The sequence below is a fragment of the Halichoeres trimaculatus genome, unplaced genomic scaffold, assembly GCF_033239565.1.
Source record: "Halichoeres trimaculatus isolate MK-OKI-2021-1 unplaced genomic scaffold, fHalTri1.1 fHalTri1_scaffold_1, whole genome shotgun sequence".
In the NCBI taxonomy this organism is placed as follows: domain Eukaryota; kingdom Metazoa; phylum Chordata; class Actinopteri; order Labriformes; family Labridae; genus Halichoeres; species Halichoeres trimaculatus.
Window position 1 is genome coordinate 25,679,698 of NW_027437179.1, and position 12,706 is coordinate 25,692,403.

A 12,706-nucleotide genomic window follows, 5' to 3' on the forward strand; every position below is an offset into this window, starting at 1 on the left:
ATGTCTTCATGTGAATAGCTTCTACTTGATCCATGTTCTGCTTGAGGTAAGTGGCAGCTGTGGTTTTAACTGTAATCCTGTAAAGTGGAAAGGGGGAATGTTTTTGCTGACTGCTGCTTGATCCCTATGAGTGTCTTGCCTTGTTCCTTGTTTCTAAGCTGTTTGAGAAGGCCCCCTGAGAAAATGCTGATCAGATCAGATTCCCATGTTTAATTCTTACGGTACCACTTAATGAAAAGGGGGTGAATTGCAATCAACAGCTGGCATATCTGCTGCTCTGCCAATGAGTACAATCCAGTAAGAAGTGTCTATGCTTTTTTTCTCTCCTGGCTCAGCAGCTGTGGGAGGAGGAGGAGGAGGAGAATTTAGAAAGTGAAGCACTGAAAGCTGTGTTAGTTCTCTGAGGGTGAAAGAAGGAACCGCATCGTGCAGGTGAATGTTACCTGGTCTGAGAGTTCTTTGAACGCGTGCGCAGGAAAAGTTCGGAACACCTGTACAGCGGCAGCAGCAGCAGCAGCCTTCAATCCGACATATATCGACTCTCTGTAACAGTGATCGGCACAATGGAGACCAGTAAAGAAAAACCAGGCCTTCTTGGTTTCCTCTACCTGAGCTTTTTCTGATCTGGATGTTGTTTTGATGCAGCTGAGAAAGGATGAAGTCAATTTTATTGCGCGTTGTTATTTTGTGGGCGATCCTACGGCGGAGCAGCACGCAACCATCTGTACCTGCAACAGGTGAGATAACACATGTACAGTACATACATTAAAACAATACAGGTATGCTGCCTCAAAACATGAGCAGTAAGGACTAAATTCACAAAGCAGAAGCTATCAAGTTGCAATGCCCTTCTTTCTTGGCGACAAACTTTCTAAACCAGATATTCTGAGTGGAGTCTGGGCTGAAAGTTAAAATTTTCTGGGATACCTGTATCAACATGTATGATAATTAACATTTCTGCTCATATGGTTGAAATATTTCTCTTCGCGGGAAAAGAAAAGTTGAATGATGTTCGGTAAGATAAAGCAGCTGGGTGGCACAGGGCTGACGATCAGACTGGTTAAGACAAGTTGTCACACGGACAGTGTTTCCCTGGGGAGCTATTGTGGACATTGCACAACACTGTTTCATTACTTTTAATTCAGGGCACGGGTGTGTCTTTTTTATTGGCAATGTGTTTAACCTAATCAGGATAATAATCTGTAATAAACATAATGACTGTGATGAATTACTGTCAGGCCACACAGTCAGTGGGTAATATTTCTCTTTATTGGATCCCACATGAAGTGGGGCCTTCTGCATAGCTAATGGTACACCTACTTGAATAGCTAACTCAAGTTAAACCCATGATGACTATTAAAATGTGGTATTATAGCCTATAATTCACAGTATGAACAGCCCTCACCACTAAAGTATACTTTAAGCATCAATAATTCATAAAAAGATGAGTAATAGATGTCTTTAAAGCACAACACTAACATTTAATAGTAACTTTTTTTATTGCTCACTCCTCTCACTGCTCCTTTTTTCTTGATTCAAGTTTTAATTGAACTTTTCAAAGGCTTGGTACATGTCAAACTTAACATGTTTTCCATACATGTAATTAACAATTAACTCTGGCAACATTCTTAGCACGTTGAAAAATAAAAAAATAAAAAGGTTGGCAGCAAATACAAAGAAGGTGTATACTATGAACATGTATAGTATCTGCATGTATGCACACCTGTACTACACATGTACCTAACCTGCTTCCACATGCATCATCAAGACATGCTGCTGAGGTATACAGTATTGCAGGATCCCACTTGGGGGAAACAAGAACAAAAAAATAATAAAATTAGAAAAAAGAAATCATTATCTGTCCTTTTGCAGTCACAAAACCTATCCCAAGTCCCCCCGTCATCACTTAATCTACTAAGCATTTTTTCATGGATTGTATTGCACAGAACTGTTTTTCAGTGATGTTGATTTGTAGGCTAACTGTGTTTTTTTGAATGTTTAGAGGCTGAAGCAGGTGCTTGGACATCACATGACATCATCTTGGTTTGACATTAAACTGCATGCTGTACAGTTCTCTAAAGATATGATGTCCTTTAAATGTTAAGATGTATCTGCATTATTTGTTCAGCTCGAGCTTTCCTTTATCAATAACATTTCTTTGAGTTTCAATGTGGCTTTATCAAAAGACTGATCAGCATGAGCACTTCTCTGCTTTGTATCCTCAGTGTGGCAGAGAGAGGCAGGTTGTTTTAATCTGTCAGCGTATCTGGGTTTCAGTGTGCACATACTGTAAAACAATTTCACAGGTTTATAGGATTAGATGGTAAAAGATCAATAGCACTCTTATGTCTATAAGGCACATGAAGGGGTGCAGATGACCTTGCAGTCTATGTTGCACCCCATGAGGATCACATAATAAGCAGGTGGAGTTCAAATTCAGCCCACAATTTATTTCTTGCTTGTTGTTCTCCACTCTTGCCCTGTTTCCTGCTCTATCTACTGTGATCTCTTATCTGAGTAAAGGCATTAAGGTATATGACGCATCAGCCAGCTCCTGTTGAAGCTTCAAAATGAAAACATGGGGTATCACAAACCCTGTTCACAAGGCTTCAATCAAATCAATCAAATTTACCCGTTCTCATTCATATTCCTCAACTGTAAAAATGTCAAATTGATTTTTAAGGTGATGTGGACAGTAACAAGCCTAACCATGCCGGTGTTCTTTTCAGTTTTGCTGTTCTGTCGAAACGTGCTTACATAGCCTGATTCATCATTCAATGATGATCTTTTGTTTTATCCAAATCCTCAGAAAACAAATGGAAGGAGGGCATTGAATCGTCAATAAAATCCATCGCTTAAAACAATGAGAGCAGGTGTGATAGTTTAAGCCTTGGAGCAAAGAAAGACTATTAAAATCAATACGATCAGTAGCAGAAGCAGCTAATTCACATGTATTGTGTATGCTTGCTGCTTTCACCCCCTCATTACTTACTCACTCCATTTTCATTAACAGAGTAAAGTGGCACATTTTAAATTATTACAACATTCTTTAAAACTACAAGAGAAGAAAATCTCTGTGACAACAACTTCTCTTTAATAATGCTCAAAAGTGGTGAACGCATGGAGCCACTCAGCAGCACATCTTGACAAAGGGATAATTTGGAGAGAACACACCTTCTGGCAGTCTTCTTTAAACGCTAAGTGAAACAAATCTAGCGTGAATGTTTTAATCTCGGTAAAGAAGTTTAGCCTTTTTTTCTAACTCAGCAAGAAATCAATAACATGTATTTACAGTAACACAGACCTTCTTTTTTACATGGGTGGCAGCAAAAGATGGTAAAACAGTGAGGCTCAAACAACCTGCTGCTGAGGTTTTCAGGACAATTGAAGCTTTGTTCCCACTGCTGCCTCTGAGAAAAAGAAGGTACTGTTAGGTATTCACAGTTTCCCAAAGTTAATTAAAGAAAACATTTTTTCGCTACTATTAGATGTCCTAAAAAAATATTATGGAATGTGAGGAATTCTTCATTAATTGTGGAGACCTTTGCTTAAAACCAGATCTGGTTAAATAGAAGTTAATGTTCAACCTGTTTCAGAGCATCAGCAGCCTGCATTGAGTTTTAGACCCTGTAGTCTACCAGCTGTCTTTTTTATGACAGTGCATGATGATGGTATGTGAGATAGACTCCACAGGAGGTATTAACATATTTTTCAATCATCTGTACAGCTCTGCGATGTGGCGTACAGACTTGGCTCAGCCTGAAACCACTTACACGACAAATCCCTTCTCAAACACATGCATGTATTCATATGTGCTTTTCATTCAAAGAATACAGAGCTGTAGCAGCTACTCCTCCTCCAAGTCTCCATCACCATCTCCACCATCTCTTCTTGCAGCCAGATTATTGTAGTTTGTCTCATTTTCCTTAGAAGTTTCCCTCTTTTACCACTTTGAGAAACATAAGTAAAGCTTAGTACATGGAGATGTTTTGTATCCATGAAGCGTTTGCTTTTCTCCTGAAATATCTGGCTGAAACATCACCCTCTAAATTTCCTCAGTGCCAAAGATTTTTATTTTCTGCCTCCCATAAAATTGTAATGATTATAAGCCATTGCTGCAATGTGTTCAATAGAGGAGCTGTTAAAACAAAAGACAGATATGTGTGAACAGTATGAGGGTGAAATAAAAAGGGTGATGGAGTGGAAATGCAAATGATGTAGAAGCTATTCAGAACTGCTTCATATAAAGCAGTGAATATATTCATTTCTATTACACGTTTTGGACTAAAATAATACAGGACTGTGGTTTCTAATAGGGTGCAGAATGGTGCTTCAAGGTGAACTCTACTGAATTTTATTTCTTCCACTTTTACCACTTTTGGATGATGAACTGGAGCTTCTGGGAAATGATGGTGAAGATAACAAACCCGCATGCCTGTATTTTAGAGATGTGGTCCCATTCATGCTGGCTGGACTGGTTTTCATCTTTCTTCCCTGCTTTTTGTTGGTAACATTTTCATCCACACTGTGAATTCCACCCAAGTGAACAAATAATATGTGTAGTTAGGATGATACATTACCTGCAGTGGCCAATCCTCTAGAGTCCTCACTATCATAAATCTTTTGCTATGGCTCTGTTTAAAATATTCTCTGTGCAGCATTTTCCTGATCGGTTGTGATACAGTGTGCGCAGTGCACTGCTCAACTGATCAACGTTTTTTAAACAGTAATTTTCCTGTTTAACACCTTTAACTAGTATCTACAACTTTACTGCCATCCATGCTTTCAAATTATCCTTCAACCACTCATTAGTCATTTTTATGGTGTGCAGATGAGGTGATTTTTCATCCTCTTTCCATAATAGTCTTGGATGCATTGTATGAAAATTGCTGTTTGACGTTGACTGAAGCCTTGCCTTGCTTCAGTGCATTAAAAGAAGGGAAAAAAAGCCATGCTAGGATGCTGTCTTTAGCTCTATGTTAACATCAGTCTACATTAAATATATACTTTCACCTGCAGGGAAAAGCCCATGGAGAACAGTCACCTACCTCAGAGTTAATCTATCTTTTTTTGGCACCTTTCTGCTCCTTTAATTGTTTTATTTAGATTATATTCAATTGATCTGCTATAATCTGTATAAACTCATGACGTACACAACAGCTCCCCCAAAGCAAAGCCAAAATGTTTGGAGCAATCTCGGTGACTGGCTGCATCAAAAGTCCAAAGACACAGCTCCTCCATTCAACAGACGACACATGGCTCTAACAAGAAAAGTAGAATATATCATCTATTATCAAAGAGGCTCCTGTTTAGATATTTATGTTCAAAGTCCATCGGATCTTTGCTTTTTTGAGCTGATGCCAGAGCATGAACAGATCAAAAGCCCAAAGTCTTAACTGAAATACAGTCAATGATTTATTCCTCTCATCAGCACCGTTTTCACTTCTGACAGCCCTGAACTCTAGCTATGGCTACAGAGCAGATGTGACAAATGTGGCACATTGTTGATTATAGGGAGTGAGTATTGCGCTGTGCCTCGTGTCTTGGAAAATGAATCTGAGCCATTTTTGCTTGTCATGTAAGGTTTTCATAACATTGTACATTCAACCTAAGTTTGAATGCTTTGATATTTTAATTAAAGGTCGAGCGGTTTGTTAAATGAAAAAAATTGCACACAAGACTGAATTAATTTCCTGGGGGTTTTTTTTCAGCGATTAACTGCTGCGAAGGAGACATTCTCCTCCTGCTGGACTCATCAGGAAGTGTTGCAAACTACGAGTTCTCACGCTTCTTACTGTTTGCTGCTGAACTGCTTCGCCCCTTCTCCCTGGGCCGTGACCATGTCCGAGTGGGTCTGCTGCAGGTGGGCACTAAACCTAACCTGGAGTTTGGCCTGGATGTCCACACCAACCAGGAGAGCCTGCAGAGGGCTCTGCAGAGAGTCATCCAGCTGCAGGGAGACACCAACACAGATGTGGCTCTCAGAGTGGCCCAGCAGCTTCTAAGGAAGGATACCCAGGGTGATGTACCAAAGATCCTGCTGTGGCTGACTGATGGTGCGCAGCCTGGAGATGTGGATGAGTTGATGTCAGCGCTGAAAGAGCAGGGAGTTTATGTGCTGGCTGTTTCGACAGTACATGGCAACTATCAGGTGTTACAGCGTGTGGTCACACCACCTCTGGAGTCTCATCTCTACTCTGTGGACATAGAAAATATTGAAATCATCACAGAGGACCTAAGGGAGGCCATCATCGGTAAGTGTGTGCGTTTGAAATATGAAGCAGAACCATTTATATTCTGACAAAAAGTGATTACACTCAAACATTTAATCTCACCTTGCCTCTTTATCTCTCTCTTTTTTCTTCTCTTGTCTTGTCTGTAGAAATAATTCGTGCAGAGCGACTGCGTGTAGTTAACTTGACTTCCCGTAGTGCAGTGCTTCAATGGCGTCCTGTTCTGAGCTCAGACAGCGGTTACTATGTACTGAATTATAGGTCTGCTTTGGGCACAGACCTGGGGATGAAACACATTCTCTCTGGTGACTCCAGCTGGACAGAGCTCATCAACCTGGAGCCGGAAACCCCATACACAGCCTCTCTCAGCCCAGAGTCCAATCAGAGGCTGTTTAACACACTGTCCGTCAGCTTCACCACACTTCCTGGTGAGATGGAGTTAATTTTGTTTGTACAAATCTTAATAGCCATGATTATTTTTTGCCTCTCCACAATTGAAGAAACATGATTGACAGCAGAAAACAGCAAAAACTGAAGGTAATTATTTCCTCCGCCAAGGAGGTTATGTTTTTGGGAGAGTTTGTCTGTTTGTTTGTCTGTGAACAACATAACTCAAAAACTAACCAACGGATCTTGATGAAATTTTCAGGAGATGTTCAAAATGAGATAAGAAAGAAGTAATTACATTTTAAAGGTGATCTAGATCACCGTCTCGATCCTGGATTTTTTTTAAAGGATTCTTTATTATTGTGCGATAGGGCCGTTTTCACCATATGTGTATACAACTCATATGTGTATGTATTTAACTCCATGATAAATGCTTTGATTGCTTTGCAAAAGACTACAAGACAAGGTCACCATAATTTCTGACAGATGTAAAAGTACAATCTAGATCCTGGCAATATTCTAGATACTAAGATCCAGAATATGAAATATGAACTGGGTCATCATAATTTTCAACACTGTCAGGTAACAAATTGTCGTACAAACCTGCAACTAACACCAAATTGTAGCAGACAGTCTGCTGAAAGGGAGTATAACATTAAAGAGGACGAAAGTGTTGCGTGACAATCAAAATATGCTTGATGGAGGTCTGCGCTCTCTAAGTGCTTTTCTAGTCCTATTAAACAGGAAAAAATCATATTCTCAGCCTGCACCTTAGGCATATCAGCCTCTCCTGCCTTGAACCCTTGTTTCTCTCCCTCTGTGTGTCAGCTCTTGTAAATATAATCATTCTTAGAGCATTCTAAGATGTCATGATAAAAAATATTTTTTTTTAAGTTTCACTCACTGACCTATTATGACAAGTTGTGAGCTGCACTAGATGAGTTTTGATGTAGTGTTTTCTAACAGTACAAAGCTAAAGATGCACAAAACACCAGATTGAGAGCAAGAGAATAAAACCAGTCAGTAACAGAGAGGGACCAAGTGAGCACAGGGAACAAAGCATAAACAGGTGTCAGCTAAAGTAACAAGTAACAGGTAAAGTATACACTGTTTGGGTCAGTGAAAGCTAATAACTGTCTTGTCACACACTGTACAGGGATTGGATTTTTTTCTTTCTTACTCAGCAGTTTAGAAGATATTAGGATTGCATATTTGGCCTATCAGAAGCACAGTTCAGTTGATTAAATGGTGGGTGTCCTATAGCTGTTAGTGAGGAGGCTCCAAGCCCAGCCCATTTCCAGTTTTGCCCCTGTTGATAATTTGCTTCAAAACTACGTTTCAGACTCGGACAGTCTGCGGTTTTGACCAATCAAAATCAAATATCTTACCCAACTAGAAGATCAGTGAGACAGCTGGGTAATAACAAGTGTTGATAAGTGTTAACATATGTTACCAGTGAAGACTGTTGATGAGCTAATGATTGGGATGAAACAGTGGGAGTGAGACAAAGGTTCTTGTCATAATAAGAAATAAACACTTAGTCATAAACATAATCCTTTTGAATATAAAACTAAATGATTCATTGGTCAAATTAATGAACAATTCAAGATAAGCTATCTGTTAATATTAAACTATGAAAATTCTCAGTTTGAACTATTTAAACAAACATTAAATGATGAAAGAATAATCACCGTTAAAAAAAAAAGTTGTGATTCATAGTTTTAAAATTAATGTTGGTCGTCATAGGCAGCTCTGAGTTTTTAGAACCTCTTGGGCAAAATGAGCTTTCTCAGTTGTCGTTGTAGACATTTGAATATCTTTATTTTTTATTCAGCACATATTTAAAAAACTGAGGCCTTGTGGGAAAAGTGTTAATGTTTTTTTTCTCTCAACAAAAACCCATGCCCTCAAGTAGACTGCAACTCTATTTGGTCTGTTTCATGTCTGCACTTTGAAGTTCAAAGCAAATGCATTCTTATTTCATCTCTGAAAAATACATTAACAGTCTCTTCTTGCTCAGATGATACTGCACTGCTATCTGTGAGGGAGACGCAATGCTTTGACCTTAACCTGCTGTTATTAACCTTAATTAGGATTGGATATGAACATCCCTCCGCCGTCTCATGTCCCCTCTCTGCTAATGCTCCCCTCAGATGTTTTAAGCCCGGCAGAGGTCTCCCTGTCAGACTCTGGCCCACATCAGATCCGTGTTAGCTGGGGTCCCCTGCAGCCAGCTCAAGTCCAGAGGTATACAGTTGAATATGGAGCTATTCCAAGTGGATCTGTCCACACCTTGATGTTCAACAGTCAGCAAAACTCCACCTTACTGACCAGTTTAGAGCCAAGCACTGACTACCTGGTAACAGTCAGCGCTCTGCATGCCAGTGGAAAAGAAATAGTCATGTCTGTGAAGGCATGCACCCAAGAGGGTAAGCTTTGAAATGAACGCTTTAGTTTCTGTATCTCTCACTGAGTATGTGTTAGCTGTTCTCCTTTTGAAGAGGATTTTGTTGTCTCTTTCATGAGCATCTGTCCCCAGTTTTATCTCCCTTCATTAAAAGCTGACCTCAACATTTTTTTTAATCATTCATGTGATGCTCGACCAGATCATTTATTTTTTTGCTGTCTTCCAGCAGCAGCTCTACCAGCCTTGGCCGACCTTCAGCTGAGGTCTGTGGATCTTCAGGGGGTGGAGGTGGCCTGGCGGGCTAATCACGAAGGCTTGAAAGGCTTCTGGCTGAGCTGGGAGAGAGAAAAACGCCACAGCATTTACGCAAAGCCCTCAATCTCCTCAGTTTACCTGCCACCTACCTCTCGAGGGATGCACCTCACACACCTCGCCCCGAGCAGCCGGGTGTGTGTCTCTCCTGTCTATAGCTCAGGCAGAGGAGATGGAATATGCTGCAGTGCACACACCCATGCAGGTTGGCTTTGTTTGGTATTACTGTGCATTTTTGTGTCAATTTTTGGAATTATGTTCACACAAAGCAGATTTGGTCCATGGAGGAAGTGTAATTTCCTGTTTCTCTGTCCCTCTTCTCTGATAGATTCCAGACAGTCGGGTTAATATCAAGGAGCCAGAGCAACACATTGACAAAATCATGCATTCCAGAGGATAACTACAGGAAATATTGTCTCTTTGGTTAACATTTCCATCTTTAAATAAAGTGTTTTGAATGAAAAGGCTTTATCATACGCATGCTCTCTATCAGCTCATGACTAAGCAGAATTTTTAGAATAATAATTCATTTTTATCTTCTCTTAATAGAAATTTTATCAACTTTGCAAAAAGTTTCTGCACCATAGCACAAGTTTTTCATTTCAAGTCATCTGTGAGGCAGGGACACACATCCATGAAACACAGGAGCAGCATCATAGACTGTATATAGAGTGGACAGCGTGGCTCCGCCATTTATCATTGTACGGCCTTGAAGCCAAAATACCTCCGTCGCAGCCATTGGCAGCAATTGCAGCCAGAGTCTGCACAGTAGAGACGATGAGGGATTCTGGGAGAATCTAAGTGGAGCCCGTGACAAAAATAATGATTTTTTTTTCTTTCGAGAGTCTAGTCACTTCTTGACTCTACCTCCCGACATATTTGACCAACCCAAAAAAAAAATACACGAGAACAGCAGCTATCAATCATCGTTAAACGTTACGTAAAGCCTCGTTTTTAACCTCGTATAACTAATGAAAATGAAACTTTTCAGAAAAAAGAGGACTTGAATACAAGACAGCTAAATGATTTCTTCAAATCACCACAACAATCAGACGTGAGAAACATTTCTACGAGGAGTATCAATTTTTTAAAGTTTGACCACAGCCCATCTGGAATGACTGGAAAGCCGGATTTTTTAACCTATACTGCAGCCAGCCACCAGGGGGAACAGTTTTTGTGGAGACCTCACTTAGAGCCAAGCAAGCAGACGTCCAATTTTTTTTACTGTCTAAGAGCAGCATTCACAGCTTATGTTTTGACCAACTGTTGACAGTTGTTATTGATTGGTATAAAGCGCATACATCCTTGTTAACTGTGCTGTTAAAGTGTGAAATGTTTATTTGCTTTTAATGACATGCATCTTTTGACTTCCTGTAAAGCACAACCACAGTTTTAAACAAGCATTATATCAGAGGTGTTTTCCTGTATACTGATTTGACCCAATGGTTTGGATACCATTCAACCAACCTGGTTGTCAGTCATATTTTAAGTGTCACTGCTGAGGAGGAACTATAGTTTGTAAATCTAGACCAGAGATACGATTGTAAGCAAGAGAAGCTCCTTCATGTTATTGCTGAGATATTGTTATTTGTACCAAGAGATGAAGCCAGCTCAAGCAGTTAAGTTATTCAAAAACATGGTTGAAAACCCAGGCATTCATACAACACTCTTTCGACTGATTGAAAATAAAAGAAATAGACACAGGCTTAGCTCAGCAGTTAAGGTGCACCCCATGTACAGAGGCGGAACGCACCCTCCCAGCCTCATACACTTGTGCACACCTGTAAAAACCCAATGCTAATTAAGTTTGCTAGGGTTCAGGGTTTGAGCTTTGAAGTGGGCCATGCATTAAGCATGGATCCCTACTTTTCCCCGTCATAAGAACAACAGCCACTAGAGGTCAGCGCCTGACAACATAAATGTCCATGATGAGCTGCTTGACCAGGCAATGAAGGCAAGTTTTTATGAGCAAGAGAAGGCACATTTTGTCAGACCCTTTTTTTTTTTTTTTAATCATTTTTGAAAAAGGCTCCACCATCCAAAAGTTCAGCGTTTCTAACAGGAGGAGTGGTTGATTCTTTTCAACAAGTTAAACGGTACTTTTGTCACCATGAATCATTAGCATTTGCCCGCAAATAGTTTTTTTTAACACATCCAACAGACAAACACCAACATTTACATTCAGTCTGAGTTCTTTATAATCAAAGGTATTGATTGTTGTCACAGCACTCATTCCCCTCAGCTGCATTTTTGTCTATCAAGCATCCAAGTGATATATCTGTTGTGTTGCTGTGTTTACTAGCTAGTTCCTTACTTTGCCCGCCTGCCTGGGGTCACATACTAAAGATCAAGATCAAAATTGCCTTTATTGTCTCAGAAAAGAAAATATGTTGGGCCTTCCGCCTCTGCTGCAACCACGTACAACAGAACCGTGACCATAAGATAAGGATAAAAACAAGACAATAACACACAGTAAAACAGAAAATATAAAAATAGATAAGAACAAGCAAGTGCTGATCTGTGCAAAAACACCGTGCTAACTGGTGCAAATATGCTGATCATCCAAGCTCATCCATAGGTATTAAAGACTTTTTAGATCTGTTCAGTTTGCACCTAGGCACTCTGAACCTTCTGCCCGATGGTGGCAACTCAAACTCACTAAGAACATTGTTACAGACTGATAGAAGTAGTGACTAACTCTAGACTATCACCAAGAAGAGAACAGCTCATGTCCAGTTAGAAACCAGAAGTCAGGTGTCACTGCAGATGTGATGATGATAAGAAGTGACTGAACTTTCTAATCAACTGGAAGGTGTGGCTAGTCTCACCTGAAATTCTCTTATTCCTGCAGCATTCATACAGAATTTATAATAATTAGTTTGAAAAGAAATGAGAACAAACCAGGTCCTCTGGCATGATAACATGAGATCAAAGCATAGAGAAAAGTGTTTGTTCAAGTTTTGTTCACTAATAGCCCAACCACAACAACATACATGTACAAAGAGAAAAAAGGCCTCCCCTTCCCAAAGGATTTTAGCACAAGGATGTTGCAAAGGAAGCAAATTTTACTCAGGGAAGCTGATTAATCTCTTGTGTTTCATTAACATGCATCCCAAGCCCCCAAAGGCCGACAGCTTGGAGCTGCTTTTTGGTTTTCTGAGTGCCTGACAGGGATGTGTATCCAGAACGAAGCACAAAAGCATCTCTGCTGTGGTTTTGACAGGATGACTGAGCTAGGATCACCTTCTTCGGCTGGCTCAGAATTAGGAGTTTTGATCTGACCGAGGAATTGGAGGGTGAAATCTGAATCAAGCATAATGAATGCTTTTTGGTGTTAAATAGCTTCAAGGACAACAGTGTTGAGAAG

The 12,706-nt window shown here is 40.1% G+C and overlaps 1 protein-coding gene across 1 annotated transcript; it reads left to right on the forward strand.

The window, feature by feature from the left end:
• Positions 1 to 298: 298 nt before the first annotated feature.
• Positions 299 to 9,790, forward strand: LOC141795482 (von Willebrand factor A domain-containing protein 1-like). The gene is made up of 6 exons (XM_074676383.1): positions 299 to 737; positions 5,712 to 6,254; positions 6,383 to 6,661; positions 8,774 to 9,049; positions 9,254 to 9,544; positions 9,668 to 9,790. Exons 1-6 carry the CDS (start codon positions 656 to 658, stop codon positions 9,685 to 9,687), a joined length of 1,491 nt encoding a protein of 496 aa, XP_074532484.1. The 5' UTR covers positions 299 to 655; the 3' UTR covers positions 9,688 to 9,790.
• The last annotated feature ends 2,916 nt before the right edge of the window (positions 9,791 to 12,706 follow it).

What these genes read in the sequence shown, in the direction of transcription:
- LOC141795482 (XM_074676383.1), top strand. Translation starts at nt 656, where the DNA reads ATGAAGTCAATTTTATTGCGCGTTGTTATTTTGTGGGCGATCCTACGG. An exon ending in GAAGGCATGCACCCAAGAGG is followed by an intron (nt 9,050 to 9,253) that starts GTAAGCTTTGAA and finishes GCTGTCTTCCAG; the next exon opens with CAGCAGCTCTACCAGCCTTG. An exon ending in CAGTGCACACACCCATGCAG is followed by an intron (nt 9,545 to 9,667) that starts GTTGGCTTTGTT and finishes CTTCTCTGATAG; the next exon opens with ATTCCAGACAGTCGGGTTAA.